The sequence below is a fragment of the Talpa occidentalis genome, unplaced genomic scaffold (assembly GCF_014898055.3).
Source record: "Talpa occidentalis isolate TD23 unplaced genomic scaffold, MPIMG_talOcc4v2.1 talOcc4.5, whole genome shotgun sequence".
In the NCBI taxonomy this organism is placed as follows: Eukaryota; Metazoa; Chordata; class Mammalia; order Eulipotyphla; family Talpidae; genus Talpa; species Talpa occidentalis.
In genome coordinates this window covers 136,005,127-136,022,700 of record NW_023604861.1, presented here as the reverse complement: position 1 = coordinate 136,022,700, position 17,574 = coordinate 136,005,127, and the positions used below count along the sequence as shown (strand labels likewise).

The 17,574-nt window shown below is 39.2% G+C and overlaps 1 protein-coding gene across 1 annotated transcript in view; it reads right to left on the bottom strand.

Annotated features, from left to right (window-relative positions):
• ROCK2 (Rho associated coiled-coil containing protein kinase 2) overlaps positions 1 to 17,574 on the bottom strand; it is a 114,494-nt gene that overhangs the window by 75,807 nt on the left and 21,113 nt on the right. Inside the window, 1 exon segment of the mRNA XM_037528523.2 lies at positions 295 to 376. Coding sequence (XP_037384420.1) covers positions 295 to 376 — 82 coding nt within the window.

The window sequence follows — 17,574 nt, the reverse complement described above, 5'->3', positions numbered from 1 at the left end:
CAGACTGGGTCCCATTAAGCTAAGTCCTGGAGTTATCAATAACAACTTAAAAATTCTCTTGCAACTACAATAAATAAACTGTCCTGAAATCACCAAATAGTATTATTAATTTATATATAATCTTGAACTTCACCTACTTCTGTAATTACATATTGTAACTGGTTCTACAATTTTGCTTTGGAAATAACAAATATTCATTTTTAAATAAATCAAATGGCAAACTGAAAAGTAGTTTAATAAATAAGTGGAACAAACAAATCTCTTGCTATAGTTATTAAGTTTAAATATACTTACATCTATTTAAGAAATTATCTATATTCTTGTTTTTCCTCAAAGCAGGAAAATCCAAATCAAGGACCAATGAATTTAAGCCATCCTATTTAATAAAATACAGAAAGAGGAAAAAGTTGTTAACAATTTTCAAGTATTCAATAAAAGTCTTTAAATTCTACCACAGTGTAGTTCTTGCTGACTAAATGTCAATCCAGTTTGATACAAAATTACCCAGTAGCCGGCTCTGTATTCAATGGCCTTAACTAGTCTCTTAACCACCACCCCCCACCACCATCCCCCCACCCCCCACCATCCCCCCCACCACCATCCCCACCCCTCTACCCCCCCACCCCCCACCCCCGCAAAAAGTTAGCATTGACCCTACTATGTTTTCCTTTACTCTTTCAGGCAACAGAAAAACACCATTTTAAAATATGTATCCACTACTAGGTTTGCCAGTGAGGTATCTTCTCTCTGCAAATACCCAGTAAAATTTCACCTAGATTTTGACTTTAAGAATTAAACCCAGACTAAAGAGTTCCCATTTATCCAAGTGAGCATTAATTTTGTGCCTAGTGCACACAAAGAATAGAAAATCCAAAAATAAATAAGATATTATTCTTATTCTTAAGAAACTCAGTCCAAAATTAAATTTCTCCTAAAAACATGAAAACAGAAAGAAGCCTTATTCAGATTACTATCTTCTTCTTTTATATTATCTGTATTTTCCAAACTTTCTACCAGCATGTATTAAATTTATGATCAAAACAGGAAAAGGCACATACATATAAACTTGATCAGAATGAAACAAAACAAGAATTACTCAATGCTTGTGAAGGAAATAGTATTTCTAAAACACTACACATACAGAGTCTCATCTCTAAGAATGAGGTCTCTGAGGAGGACAAGAGAAAATATTCTCATTTAAAAACAAAGAAATACAATGATGTCAGAAAAGTACTTCATTTAAAAATAAACTAACTTAAAATTAAAAATATAAATAAAAACTAAAGAAACAAAGGTTTAGAGATTTGACTTTTTCGAGGTTATGCTATTAAGAAATGATGTAGCAGAACACTACCTAAATCTTAGCAGCCATAAACTTGACATGCTCCCCCCACCCAAGGTCAGGCTAACACCAATGGGAGTGTGAAAGGGTAGAGAAGAAAGTTGGAGGACTGCAGGAAAAAAAAAAAAAAAAACAACAGCAAAAAAAGATCATTCGGGCATCTGAGGTAGGAGGGAAATTAAGTCTTTAACAACACAAATTTGAATTGTGCAGGTCCACTTACACACAGATTTTTTTTTTCCCCCAATAACTGCACTGCAAGTTTTTCTGACAATTTGTGACCATTTTTAAAGTACTGGCTGACAAACTGCATAGTTAAGAAATATGGGGGAAGATTAAGAAGTAGTTATGGCATGAATGCATAAAATATATGTAGATAATAAGTACTGTATCATTTCCACAGTCAATGTTAGTAAGTCAACTGTATCAAGACAGAATTTAAACACAGAGGTGTCTTTTCCAGGGTGTGTTTAGATTATAAGCTTGTTTTATCCAAATTGCTCACCATCTTCTTAGTATTTGTTTGATTGTAATTGCTTCATTTTTATTTAAAAAACAAAACAAAGACCTCTTTCAAGATGTTTCTGAGTTCAAATTAATATCCAAAATAACACCTAGCCTTCAACTTGATGATAAATTACATAATTTCTTGATCTTTACAGCCTACTTATTATCATAAACCATAGCTTAATTCTACAGGTCAGTACAGTATTTATTAATAACAGGAATTTTTCCTGAGTACTTTCTGCCATGTGCTGTGCAAAGCATTTTTACACATAGTCAATATTTTAAACCCTTCAGCTATGTGCAAGCTAGGTATTATTAATCTGTAGTGCAGAAACTGAAGCTTTCATAAGTTAAAATTCTTGCCCAAGTCAACAGTTATAAGTGGCAGGATTAGAGCTTTATGATACATTTATAATTTAAACATTACCGAACTTAAAGTTAATAAAGTTATTCCTCTAAGAGAGTACAAAACAGCATCCAGGTTTTAAAGCAGCAGATAGCAAAGTAATAGGAAACATTCTGTGTCTCTGCTATACAAATAAGTGACCAGGAAATGTTATTCAAGTGAATTTGTAACACATTTCCTCCTTCTGTTACTACAAGCTCCAAATATAAACAAAGCTAAAAATAGTAGGATCAAATTTATCTTTAGCAAAAAAATATCAATTTTAAGCCATTCTATATTCACACTGATAAACTTTTGAAACTTATATTCTATATTATTTTTTTAAGATTTATTTTTATTTATTTATTCATTCATTCATTCATTCAAGCACTGGGTACAGTCAGAAGCGCGGGAGGGTGAGAGAATTCACCAGAGCCAGAGCGGGGAGCAGAGCAGGCAGAAGGACCGAAGGACACTGCTGAGGGGAGCAGCGGGCGGCAGGAGAGGTCTGCGCACCATGTGGGACCCTCCTCAGGTGGCCGGGGAGCAGCCGGGGATCAAACCGGCGCTGCAGAGGCTGCGGGCAGCTTCACAGCCCAGCTCTCAACCGCTGCGCCACCGGGGAGGCCCTCTATATTATTTTTATTTATTTATTTTTTTTATTTTAAAAAGTTTTATTCCGCAGATTTAGAAATTTGAGATTTTTTTTTTAATAACTGCAAAAGAAATTCAGTCACACCTAATGATTAATTAACAGAATGTAGTGGTAGTTCATGTAGAAAAATCTAAGTCACAGTAACTGATTTGCTATCAGTTATCAATATAAGAGGAGCAAAATCCTTAATTTATAATATAGTTTTATAAGTATATTAGTCTAAGATCTGTCAGCCAAATTAAATGACAAACTAAATTGATCCTGTCACCTACCAATAAAGAATCTTAATTTAAGAGGAAAAAGTAACAAGAGGAAAAAAGTAACATAAGAAATAATAAATAAAAGAAAATTAGGTAAAAGTGCCTTACACATGTTTTGCAACAGAGTTATCTGTCACCATAATCTTGAGTAGCTAATTTAATAAAGCGTAAAAATAATTTTCCTTTTTGCCTATTGTAGGGTAAATAGTCACCGAGAGAAGCAGAAGCAGGAAAGAGAAGGGGAGAAAGAAAGCCAGAAGAGAGAGAGAGGCCCAGAAAGAAGACTTGCCGGGGGCTTGGAGGCCTACTGGCCTCCTTGCCCCCCAGAACCCATCTGCCATGTACCTATTTGCCACACTACATGTAAAGCTCAATATAAGCCTGAGAAAGCCACTGAGGGCTCCAGGACTCTCCTTTACCTGCCTGCCAGATCATAGATAACCTGCTCAGTGTCCATCCTGCCCCTACAATTGGCATAGTCGTCAAGATAATTCAAAGCAGACAGGTATGGAGTCCTCTGAAGATGTCAGGAGGGACTAAGGAGTTGCAGACTGTGTTTGCCTGTGACAACGCTGGATGTGCCATGGCAGCACAGAAGGTGACCAAGGTCCAGGGGCTGCAAGAAGAGGTAAAGATGCTGCAGGAGCACAGGAGGTGGACAAGATCTGGGAAATGCGGGACAAGACCTCAAGTGGAGGTGGAGATGTCCTGCGAAGGACCAGCCCACCACCCCTGAGGCAGCAGAATTGTCAGGGAAAAAAAGACCATGATACGGAGATCGCCCAGTGCTGATGCAGAAGACTGATGGACTTGGACCCATGACAATCCCGCCAGAGGGCGGAAGAACTTTGGCAGGGTAATGTTCTGTTTTGGGGCCCGTGGGGGAGGATGGTATGGTTTGTACACCCCAGGAGATGGGAATTTGGGGGTGGCCAGTGGGCCTTGATGGCGAAAAGCAGCCTGTATACTGCCTGGAGCTAGGCAGAGGCAAAAAGCCAACTTAGAAAGGCAAAAGCTGGTGCTCAAAATGGGAAGCCCTGAGCGGCTGTTAAGCGGCCTGAATATGCTAAAGAAGGCCAATGAGTCTCCTAAAATTACCTGTGGGTGATGCCCTGCTTGTTGTCTAGTGAGGGTGAGGAGCTGAGGAACCCGTACTTGGGGGACGGGTGGGGAACATGGCTTGTGGTAGAGCCCACAGCCAAAGAGGGCCCCAACAGAGGCCGCATGTGGAGCTTATATCCACAGATCCCCAACCCATGTGCTTGTGCAATGGGCTGGCCAGAGTGCAGGGGTCTGCATGTCACACTGGTGGCTATGAAAGCCGAGTGTTGGAGTGACCGCAGACAGAAACCTTGAGGATTGGGCGATTACCCCCAAAGAGCCCAGAATCGCCAATCCCAGAGTGCATCCTGAGGATGGAAGCAGTGTGAGGCTTGTGGCCAAGACCACAGCTAGAGAAGGCCAGGAAGCCTGACCGCTCCTGGGGTGTGATGGCAGATGCCTGAGTGGCTCCCCCTTCGCATGAGCAGTGCCTTGGCAAAAGTGGTGGATCATGTGCTGGTGCTAATTGTCTTTCACCACTAGGCTGGTGCCCTACCTGGAATTACTTATGTTCTGTTGTATTGTTTCATTATTCCGTTGTATTTTCTTTTGTGGGCCATGCTGCAGTGTTTGTATTTGTTAAGGGAAAATTGTATATATGCAGATTGTATGGAAGAAAACCCTGAGGGGGTGGATTGCAGGGTAAATGGTTTTCAGGCTTTTCTGCCCTCCCACCAATAGGATCGCCCTGCCTGAAGGGGGTACCTGTAGTTGTCACATTGTGGTAAGCTGTCTTATTTACTTCTGTGGGCCCTGAGGGGAGTACTGAGAGAGTCACCTGGAGAAGCAGAAGCAGGAAAGAGAAGAGGAGAAAGCAAGCCAGGAGAGAGAGTAGAGAGAGGCCCAGAGTGAAGACTTGCGGAGGGCTTGGAGGCCTACCAGCATCCTGGTACCACCACCCCCCCCACCCCGCCTGCCATGTACCTGTTTGCCTCACTACATGTAAAGCTCAATAAAAGCCCGAGAAAGCCACTGAGGGCGCCAGGACTCTCCTTTACCCGTCTGCCAGATCATACACAACCTGCTCTGTGCCTATCCTGGCACTACACCTATATAAATCTTTAGCTACCTAAATTTACAGTAAAATTTGCTCAAGTGTCCCTCCCTACAGCCTCTAAATAGTAAAGGAAGTCCATTAATACTGTACTACATGTCTAACAGAGTTACATTCATATTTAGTACTAACACTTAAAGGGCTAATTACAGCAAAAACATGTTTAAAACCTGAACTCTGACTTGTGGGTGAAGGGCAGCCTTGAACTGTCCCCACTGATCTTAAGCCTTTCTAAAGCCCCTATGTATTTAGAGAGGCTTCTGATTTCTAGTGCCCTCATTTGTAAACCAGATATAATGGTCTATAAAACCATTCTGGTGAGCTGTTCTCTCTTATAAAAATGACTATTTAAATAATTAAGCGAGGTGTGGAGCACATTCCTTCTAAGTTCTGTTAAAGAATGTTGTAACTTATATTTACAATTATTTTAACTTATACACTAAATATTTAATTTTCTAGAATATGACCCATATAATGATACATACTGTTATAGGGCAGCCCCGATAATGAACAGGTTGCCTGGCTGTGGGTCCTCACCCGCACGCTTACAAGGGACTTATTAATACTCCACTACAGGCACACACAAAAGGTTCATAAAAGGTTTATTTACAAGGGAAAAGGAAATAAGGAAAATGTACAACTCAGGGAGAAAATAAGGGAAATCAAGTCTTTAATGCGTCCTACCCGATCCGCCGACCTGGAAACCCAAAAAGCACTCTCAGAGCTGGCAGAGAGCCAAAATGGGGGAACCCCTCCAAAGTCCACGTGTCTGGCTTTATACCCACCTGGCTGCTTAACCCCACCCTCAGGTCCCAGCCACCTTCCCTTGGGTGGTGATGGGATTTGGAGTTCCCAGTGTCTTTGGCTTTGGCCTGGGGTGGGGGTGGCGTCCACAAAGCCTGTATGGGATCAGCTTTAGGACAGCCTTTCCCCCCTAACAATACTACTTCTCACCTATCATCCCTGAACACAGCAAGAAAGACTGCAGTCTGTGAGGGAAACCTACCAGTGAGAACACTCCACATCTACTCAAGCAGGCCCATTCTGTCCCATATCTGAGCCTACATCCTAGACTCATTTAGATCTCCATCTAACTTACTCTTCCAACCCTCACATGGCTCTGAACTCAGCGTAAGAATAACTTATGAATCAAACCCCTAATATTCAAATACTTGGTATTCAAATATTCAAATACAGAAATGGGAATCTTAAAAAAAGAAACAAATAATTTGTGGACAACATAACAAGATTTCTGTCTCCACCAATGATAAACCAGCTTGTCGCAAGCCAATCCTATCACTGAAACTAAAATGGTGAGGGACAAAGGGGGGCAGGAGGTGACATTTAGGCTAACCTAAGATAACATGACCCAGTTTTCTAAGCAGTTTTTTATACACAATGACAAAAATCAAACATTGGCAGTCATGAGATAAAACTAAAATATCATGAAACCAAAAGAAATTTTTTTTAAAAAAATCAAACCTATAGGATATCCAGAAATTTAACCAACTTCAAAACCACCACTATTAATATGCTCAAGATAACAAGATGGAGAATTTTGGCAAAGAATTAAAAATTTTAACAAAAGAAAATTCTTAAAAAAACAAATTAGCAATTTATAGATTAGAAATGACTACGTCTTTTAGTCAACTGTCTAAATTCTTAAAAAAAAAAAAACACTTTCCTGTTGCTATTAGTGTACAAGGACTTTATATTAAGAATATTAGTGCATTATCTGCCATTTGGGGCATATGGTTTTTCTCATTTTATTATAGCTCTTTTAACTCTTAGTTTTGTTTACTTTCAGCAAATAAAAGCTATGACTTTTTTTGATTGCTTTCATATAAATTATATTTAGATTAGATGGGTATTTGCATAGTTTCATTTTGTTTATGGTTTCTCATTTTGCCTTTACCACTCTGACTTTTGAGTTTATTTTGCTGCATGTTATAAAGTGAGAAAATTTCATTTTTCCTTCAAATACTAAGCCGACTTTTTAAGACAAATTTTTATTATAATCATAAACTTGTGCTTTTTAAAAAAAAAAAAAAGATTTATTTATTTATACAAGCACTGGGGACAGTCAGAAGCACAGGAGGGTGAGAGAATTTACCAGAGTCAGAGTGGAGAACAGAACAGGCAGACTGATGAAACACACTGCTGAGGGGAGCAGCAGGTGGCAGGAGAGGTCTGCATGTGGGACCCTCACCCGGCGGCCGGGGATCGAACCGGAGCTGCAGAGGCTGCGGGCAGCCTCGCAACCTAGCGCTCAACTGCTGTGCCACCGGGGAGGCCCATAAACTTGTGCTTTGTTCTTACTTTAAAAAATATGTAACACTAATCAAATGTGGGAATAACAGAAGATAAATTCTAGACTTTTCCTTGAGCCTGCGCATATATGTATACATATATATGTATGTATTTAAGAATATCCTAGGATACCTAGATGTAAGTAATTAAAACGACTCAAAAGTTCTTGAGTAGGGACAATGAATAAAAAATTTATAATACAGTCAATGGAATATACTACAGAATTATTAAGAAGAATGAAGCAGGGCCTCCCCGGTGGCGCAGCGGTTGAGCACTGGGTTGCAAAGCTGGCCACAGCCTCCGCAGCGCCGGTTCCATCCCCAGCCGCCAAGCGGGGTTCCCACGTGGCGCGGCAGACCTCCCCTGCTGCCTGCTGCTCCCCTCAGCAGTGTGCTTTGTCAGTCTGCCTGTTCTGTTCCCCGCTCTGGCTCTGGTGAATTCTCTCACCCTCCTGCACTTCTGACTGTACCCAGTGCTTGTATAAATAAATAAATCTTAAAAAAGAAAATCTTAAAAAAAGAATGAAGCACATTTAAATTTATTAATATAGAAATGAGAGATACTGAATGAATAAAACATGATATAAAAATGGAGAGGAAAAACTATTCAGTCAGTAATTTACATTTCAGAGTAACAATAATGTTCTCACAGTCCAAGGTAACAATTAAAACATCACAACAAAAGCTTTTCCATTTGCTGTTTTCTTTACGCTTTGACTATATTTGTTCTAAAAATTAACTGATTCAGTCTTTGCATGTACTGGCTTTTTTGCTATTATTTACTGAAGCACTATACCATTAAGTACATTTAAAATATTGTGTGAATGGCTTAGGACTTCATTTACCAGTATATTAGCTGGTGCCAATATAATTTTCAACACATATCATGCTATATGTCATGAATAACATGCTGCCTTATAGTCTCCAAAATTCACATGTCATCGAATCCAGTTACTGTAGAAAACAAAAGAGAAACTGCACATCATTAATTTTGCTTTTCAAGGTTGCCTGTACTAAAACATTATTGAAATCAGCTTACAAAAGTCACGAAGCACTATCATAATTAAATTTGGCCAGTATCCCAGCATCCATGATTCATTTTTCTGTGTTTGCCACTAAAGACATTCCTCAAATAGCTAACCCATACTGTGGCATGTGATAAAGCCTGGCAAATAAGATGCTTAAAATATGGACGTCCCTGAAAAAATATTCATCTCCTTAAATGGTATATCCAAAAACTTTCTCTCATTGAAAGGACTGGAAAAAAGGGGGGGAGTCATTTACCTCTGATTTTAGCATTTCTATATTACAAATGAGACTATAGTTCTTCAAGGCAAGGACTATATCCCCAAAATCAAATTATTCTTTTATTAAAATTTCATGCATATTTTCACCCACAGACAAAACCTATGAAAATGGATAATTCAATTATCTAAATTCCATTTGTTGGGCATTAATGATTGACTACATACCAAACACAGCGCTATGAATCGGGAATATAAGTGTAACTAAAATGACTATTCATAATCTGTCTCACTGCACAAAAGATGTATGTAATCAAGGCATGATCCTTTACACTGAAGTGGCTTACTTACATTCTAGTAAACTTAAAACAAGTAATTACAATAAGTGGTGAAGGTCTTCTTAAAAGGATTTTATTCAAATTACATATTCTTGTACCCTTATAAGCAGCATAACAAAATGAACACCATTACACAAAACACTGTCCAACAACAGAGAAATGGTTAAGCAAACAATGACATAAACTTGAAATGCACCGTAATATTAAGCTGGTTGCCTGGAGACCAAGCCCAGTGATGGAAGGGTGGGAACTTCCAGTCCCACCCCCAGACCTCCAGGGCGAAGAGGGGTTGCATAAGCTCAATTGCCAGTGGCCAATGATTTAATCAATCATGTGGAAGTTACCCCATAAAAGCTCAAGAAAGGGCGTTTCAGAGAGCTTCTAGGACAGTGAACGTGTGTATATCTGTATATATTGGAAGGACATGGGCGCTCCCAGACTTAGACATCTCTTCCATCTGTCTTTTCCTGAGTTAAATCCTTTGTAATACATCAATCTAGTGAGTCAACAGGTTTCTTGAGTTCCTCTAATGACTGAGGTTAACAGGAACCTGAGGAAGAGTCAGGTCACATCTCTTGAGTAGAGGCATTTCAGATACTCAGTAGATATTCTAACTATGCTGCCCAAAAGGCTAGCACTAGCCACATGTGACCAACAAGCACTTGAAATAAGGTTTGTGCAAATGAGGAACTGAATTTATTTTAATTAGTTTAATATATGGTTAGTGGCTACAATATTTATTAAGCAGACATGTAACTGGATACATCCTAAGATTTTCTCTTAAACTACTCAATACAACTACCCCTAACTGGTAGCAGTGAAACTTGAAAAAAAGGGGGGGGTAAATATTATATATATAGCTACATATATATATAGTAGTATAGTGTATACATATATATAGTAATATATAGTAGTATAGTGTATATAGTCATATGTGTAATATACATATAGTGTCAGAGGTTGGTGCAAGGGCTGGCAACAAAATGTCTTGGAGCCCAAAAAAATTTAGAATTTAAATATTTGCATATACAATATTAAAAATCTTAACAATTTTTCTTGTTAAATTTACATCCATTCTTTGTCAGTTACTAAAAAAAAAAAACCATATCAGATTTATAAAACAATAAAAATAGCACTAAGAAATTCTATAGCATAAAGAACAGGAAAGCAGCTAGAAATGGCAAATTCTTCCATAGTACTTAATTTCCTATACCCCCAAATAGTAAAGAGTCAACAAACTAAAAGGTCACACAAACAAGGGCCTATTCTCAACAGTTCTGGCATTTGTCTCTTCCACCAGTGAATTTCTCTTTCAGGTATGCAATCAGTCTTCATCTCACTTAGGAGACAACAGGTAAAACAGGTTCTGGAATATCCAGCTTTTAAAGCTATTTTGCAATAGATTTGAAAAATTACATTCCTTTCAGAAGTAAATGTTTTATAGGATCATATATTTTAAGTAATTCTTGCACTGTTAGGTTTCTAGGATAGGAAGTGTTCGTCCTGTGACTGCTATTATGTCATAACAATAGTTAAGAGTAGGTTAAAATGAGAACTAAATCCATCAAAACTTCTAATGAATTAAGAGACTTAGACTAGAAGAGTCAAGCTGTTTTCCCCAGTAATTTAAAACTAACCACACCTAATACTAAACCTTTAATTTATAAAGGTTATCAACATCGTTTAAAAACACTTTAATTCAGGGCCTCCCCGGTGGCGCAGCGGTTGAGCGCTGAGTTGCGAAGCTGCCCGCGGCCTCTGCGGCGCCGGTTCGATCCCCGGCTGCTCTCCGGCCACCAGAGGAGGGTCCCACATGGCGCGCAGACCTCTCCTGCCGCCCGCTGCTCCCCTCAGCAGTGTACTTCGGTCCTTCTGCCTGTTCTGCTCCCCGCTCTGGCTCTGGTGAATTCTCTCACCCTCCCGCGCTTCTGACTGTACCCAGTGCATGTATAAACAAAAACAAACAAACAAATAAATAAAACATGCCTCTATTAAAAAAAAAAAAAAACACTTTAATTCAGCAAAAGCCAGTAGGTTCAGGCCTTCAGAACAGCCATCACCTACAGAAGAAACCATAAGGCTGAGTCACCACTAATCTAAAGCTGGCAGAGCTTTTCTACTTTGCAGGTTTAGGAAAGTTTAACTTCACATTCTTCACTGATCAACAACAAAAAATAAGAGGTCTGAAACAATTAATGTGTCACTTATACAGGATACCCCCTAAGTAAACAGATTAATTTACTAACCAGAAGGTTTCTCAGAAATAGAGATTTAAAACAAAGGCATGGCTTAAGGAAAAAAAAGTGAGACAGACTTGACATGGAGTATGAATCTACCATTACTACCAAGTTATCTAACTTCTCTAAACCTCCAAAACATCAGTAAACAGAGATAATAATAATAATACAACACTGCAGAACTGCTATTAAAAGACATGAAAGAAATAGGTATCTGTAAAACACAGAAATGACAGTAATTTTAACTTATTTTATCAGTGTGAATTAAGTCCAGCTGCATGTGACAGAAAACATGGTCCTGTGCCATGTGTTGGCCTCAAAGCAGTCAAGGGCAGACAGAGTCACTCCAGCGATCTTCAGGGGCCCAGCCCAGGTTCCTCGGCTTTGTTACTGTTACCTTGAATATCAAGCATCTGCCTCCATGATACATGATAGCAAATACCAACCAACCAAAGAAATGATACAGGAAGAATGTATAAGCTCCCTCCAAGGACTCTTCCTCAACACTAGTCACAAATCTGTTAGGCTCACATTCTGTGCCCACCGCGTAACTCAACGCAGGCGATCACACACAGCTAAGGAAACATTTTCAAGACATACAGTCATCTCTCAGAACAAAGTTTAAGACCATTTATAGTAATAATTATCTAGCACCCCACAAGTAAATTTAGCAGTCTCTGACAATGAAAAAACTATAAAATAAACCAAAGAGTAGTAATATTCAACACATAAGTAGGAAAAACCAATTACAACTGATCAGGAAATGACAGAGCTGACGTCGACAACCAAGAGCACTGAAGCAGCTGTGACAACTATACTCGCTGTGTTAGGGAAAAAAACTAGGTTAACAAGGAATAAAATACTGACAGATGCTACAACATGAATGAACTTTAAAAATATTATAGGTAAAATCAGCCAGACACAAAAAGATAAATATCGTCTAGACAAATATCTAGACACGAGGTGTCTAGAACGGGTAAAATCCCTGGGACAGAAGATGTGATAGAGAGAACCAGGGGTTGGAAGAAAGGATGATGAGGAGCTGCTGCCTAATGGTTACAGAGCTTCTCTTTCAGGGAGCACCGGGAGTTTGGAAACAAACAGTGGGGCTGGGTGCACAATACTATGAATGTACTTAGTGCTGCTGGAAATTGGTTTGAATGGTAAATTTCATGTTACAGATACAGTTTATCACAATACAAAAGTTCTGTAAACACTGCAATAATGTAAGGACACAAATAAAAAATCTGAGGCGCAAATACCATGTGCGAGAGGCAAAGTCCGCTGGACAGGACCACAAGACCAGAAACTGCAGAAGACAGTGGAACGTGAAGACACAGCAATGGAAACAAATGATCCAAAGTGAAATGCGAAATGGAAAGACCAAAAGAGACTTTTTCAATGAAGGGACGAGACATCAGCAGGCCATGGGACAACATAAAGCATAAGTGTCCTGGAGCATGGTTGCAAAGCAGTGTGAATTAACTGAACATGACTATACACTTAGAAATGGTTATGATGATAAAATTGTTAAATTATGCCTTTTTATCATAATAATAAACCTATATTCATTGAGGGTTTAAAGTCTATCACTGTGCTTTTAGAGTACTTCATTTAAACTTGACAACTTTTTTTTTTAAAGACTTATTTATTTAATTTATTTATTTATACAAGCACTGGGCACAGTCAGAAACGCGGGAGGGTGAGAGGATTCACCAGAGCCAGAGCGGGGAGCAGAACAGGCAGAAGGACCGAAGGACACTGCTGAGGGGAGCAGCGGGCGGCAGGAGAGGTCTGCACACCATGTGGGACCCTTGCTGGTGGGTGGCCAGGGATCAAACTGGCGCTGCAGAGGCTGCGGGCAGCTTCGCAGCCCAGTGCTCATCTGCTGTGCCACCAGGGGAGGCCCCTAAACTTAGCAACTTTATAAAGTATCATTTACCCTCATATTATTAAAAGAAACTGATTGGTTCAGCATTTAACTCACAAAATGACAAGGCAAAAAACAATAATCCCTAACCCCTGAATCCTGAAACACTGTTATGTTTTATTTGTTCAGTGGCGGTTACACGGGGGAAGTGTTAGCAAAAGCAATGTTCATAATAAATGAGGGGAAGAATGCTGTCTGAGCAGCGAGTTCTGACCATGCAGCATAATGCTTTTCAACTTAGGAGTCTAGATACAATGGAACAACTCTAAGTATTTCATTGTATGTCGACTATTATGCACCAACACCTCTATAATACATACCACCGCAATTTTAAAACCATCCATATAAAGAGCACTCCTTTTGGTGGTCTATAAAATTTTAAACATATTTAATTCACACACAAGGGTGTGACCAGGTCTTTTGATTTGTTGCAATCCACTGTCATTGCTTTAAACAATTTTTAACAATCCTTCCTTCAAATTTTCTATATAATTACACAGTAACAACTATTTTGAAATGCAGGAATTTCAGTTACACATTTTTAATCAAACAATTTACTTAAATGTCCTAATACGACACAATGAGAATGACACAGGTTAAAAAAAACTTCCATATGAAAAGCTAAAATATGTTTTTTACTTTAAAAAACAGCCTTCTAACTTCTACATGGATTTTGTTTGTTTTCAAAGATTTATTTTTTAATTTATGCATACAAGAACTGGGGAGTAGACCAGAGGTGTGGATGTGAGAGGACTCACCAGAGACAGAGTGGGGAGCAGAATAGGTGCTGAGGGAAGCAGCCTGGAGACAGGAGAGCTCTGCCGCGCCATGTGGGTCAGCTCCCTGGCCAGGATAGAACTCAGGCAGCAGTGGCTGGTGATAGCTTCATGCCACTGAAACTTAAACCCCTGCGCCACCAGGGAGGCCCCTGATTGTTTACTGAGGTAACACAGGTTTACAACACTGTATTTTAGAGGATATCCCCCTGCAGGTGCTATTACTACACCACACTTCATATGGGTGTTTGTTCTTTTTTAAATCTTCCTCACTAAGAGTAGAATTTATCTTAAAAGAATAAAAGATTGTAAGCAAAACGTCAAAGAATCAAAGTTGGTAGCTTACTAACAGATTATTTTTCATTCAGAGATAACAAATATGGCCCTTCCAAAGTTCCACACCGCCAATTAAGGCAAAGGAAGACTGTCCTCCCATTCCTCAGTTTATTACGATGCTACTACGTGAAACGAAGTGTAGCCGACCAAAGAATCCAGACTCTCATGACAGAATTCGAACTGTACCACTTACAACTGCTGTGACCTTGGACAAAACCCCTCCTTTCAAAACAAAACCCCCTCCTCAGTAAGATCAAGAAAACAACGGTGTGTTTTTCACAGGGTTGTGGGAAGGACCAAGTGCTTTCCAACATAAAACTTCAGATTGAAGTTAAATAAATGTCACTATTATTTTTATTGTCACTGTCATCATTATCATCATCATCTCAACATGCAAATCAAGTCCCTCTTCCTTCAGAATACTTTCCTATTATTTCCAAAGTCCAGTGACTGCCACCCTTTCTTCAAAGATTCCTGGTGTTCACTGACTGCTGCTGCAATAGAAAGGCACTGTTTCATATTTCTGTGTTTACTGCTCTTCAAGTCATCCGTTAACCTTCAATTTGACTGCAAGCTTTATCTTCCCAAATAGTTTCTCATTGGCACCTGGACATGTTTCAACATTATCTTCTATGTGGTGGAAAGTTTTCTTTTAATGCCAATTGTATCATTCTGGAATCCCAGAGTTTGAAGAACTGTCCTGTTCCTGTTGCAGGCATTCCATTTCCTCCCTAGGTTAGCCAAATGGTCAGTGAACAGGATCTCTACTAGCACTGGTGGTTTTAAAGATTAATATGATTTTTCAACCATCATCACCTCAGCCTCTAACTTGCTGTCAAAACATAACTAAAAGATACTTTTAATTTAAAAAGTACTTTCATGTTCATTTGTTTCCCAGCCAGACCTGTAAGGAGATTTGAGGCTATCTCAATTTAAATACACCACTTAGCTACCCTGTAATCTGAGAGCAAACCAGCCTGAGAGAAAGATTAACAGCAGTTCTCCTTTACCATATAACGCTGCCCATCACCAGCAGTGAAAAAAGGTCAGAGCCGAGGACAAACTAAGCAGACAGAAGTCCAGCTTGTTCAAAAATAAAAGCAACCAAGTTTTTATATAGAACTTGATGTTTTATTTTCGAAAACTGCCATAAGAATAAAACTCTAGGTCCTCCCTGGTGGTGCAAGGAGTTAAGACGCAACCCATGAAGCTGTCTGCAGCCTCTGCAGCACAAGTTCGATCCCCAGCTGGCCAGGGAGCTACCCACATGGCGCAGCAGACCTCTCCTTACTCGCCTGCTGCTCCCCTCAGCGGTGTATTTCAGTCAGTCTGCCTGTTCTGTTCCCTACTCTGTCTCTGGTGGATCATCCCACCCCCCACGCCTCTGGCCTGTTCCCCAGTTCTTATATGCATAAATAAATAAATCTTTAAAAAAAAAAACTCTAAAGACAGATTCCCGTCCAGTTCTGCCATTTATTAGCAACAGTTCTTTTGAGCAAATTACTTAGCCTCTCCGAACTTCAGTTTCCTTATCATTCAGGGAAATATAAAACATGACATCTGGCCTTCATATTTCAGACTGTAATATCAAAAGAGACCCCACATAAAACACTCAGTAAGATACTAAATCTAAATTATACCATTAAAAATACACTACTCTGACTACACAACTTTACTACAAACAGGGAACAGATTTCCTTTATGTCTGTAAAAAGTGGGCAACTATGTACTACCTAAAAAGTGTCATAATTTTTTATTAGAAATGTTTGAAACCATATTTGAATTTATGAGTACTTTTTCAGCAAAATATTTTAAAGAATATGTCATTTTGATACCACTGGGGAAATGAAACAGAAATCTTACAAATTAATGAAGTACTTCAGAACAGTACCTGGTACAGAATAAGAACTATATGTTTTACTAATAGCATTGAGAACTCATTAAGAACTCATTTCAATTATCTATTTTCTACAAAGAGGTTTTGTGCCCAGCATTTATCATTTACATTATTGTTTTCCATTGGCCACATTTATACACACTTCTCACAACAGAAATGCTCACAAGAGTTCCCACCAACATCCTTGACTGGGAATACTCCTCCAATGAAATTCTCTTTGAGTTCTATAAACCAGCTGTCCATTATAATAAAATACATAACTAGATTAGTTTCTGAAAACACCATTGCAAGTACATTTTTGTCTTCTCCACCCAGAATCTGTCCTCAAACCAAACTAAATACAATGAGAAGTATTTCCATACAATGAATATCAGTATATGGAAATATATGGGGACCTAGTGGTTTTAGTCTAAACAGAGACATGTGCACGTAAAAAAATAAATAAATAAAATAAAACACATGGAAATGGAAAGGAGGCAGCTTCAAATGATATTTAATATGGACAGAACTCAGAGAAAGTAGTGGGGTAAGAGACAAGAGATGGGGTTGGCAAAATCAGCATAAGTCAGGATCATCAATAATTTTGTAAGAAATAATCCCCGGTGGCGCAGCGGGTTGAGCACCATGCTGTGAAGCTGTCCGCAGCCTCTGCAGCTTGGGTTTGAGTCTGGCCAGCCAGGGAAAAACCCACATGACGTGGCAGACCTCTCCTGCCTTGCCCGCTGCTCCCCTCAGCAGTGTCTTTGGTCCGTCTGCCTGTTCTGCTCCCCACTTGCTCTCTCACCATCCTGTGCCTCTGACCTGTACCCCAGTTCTTGTATAAATAAATCAATATGGGGGGGGGAAATAATTAGCATTTGAACTTTTCTCTCAATGGATGGGAAATTAATGATTCAAATGCTTTAAGTCAGAAAATAACATTATGAGATCATGGCAAGTTTTCAGATGGAAAATGGAAGAAGGTAAAGAATATGTTTTTTAAAAGGAAGAAGAATTAGGAAGATTTCCTGTTTAACAGGCAGCAAAGGAGGCTAAGGAGAAATGGAGATGTGTTTAGTACGGAGACAGATGTCAAAAGAAGAAACATTTTCAGAGGTGTCAAGTACTTCTGAAATATTCAATAAGACAATGGTTTTAGGAGCAAGAAAGTCAGCATGATCTCTGAAGCAAACAGAGCTAAGGGAGGACAGATTATAGTTTACT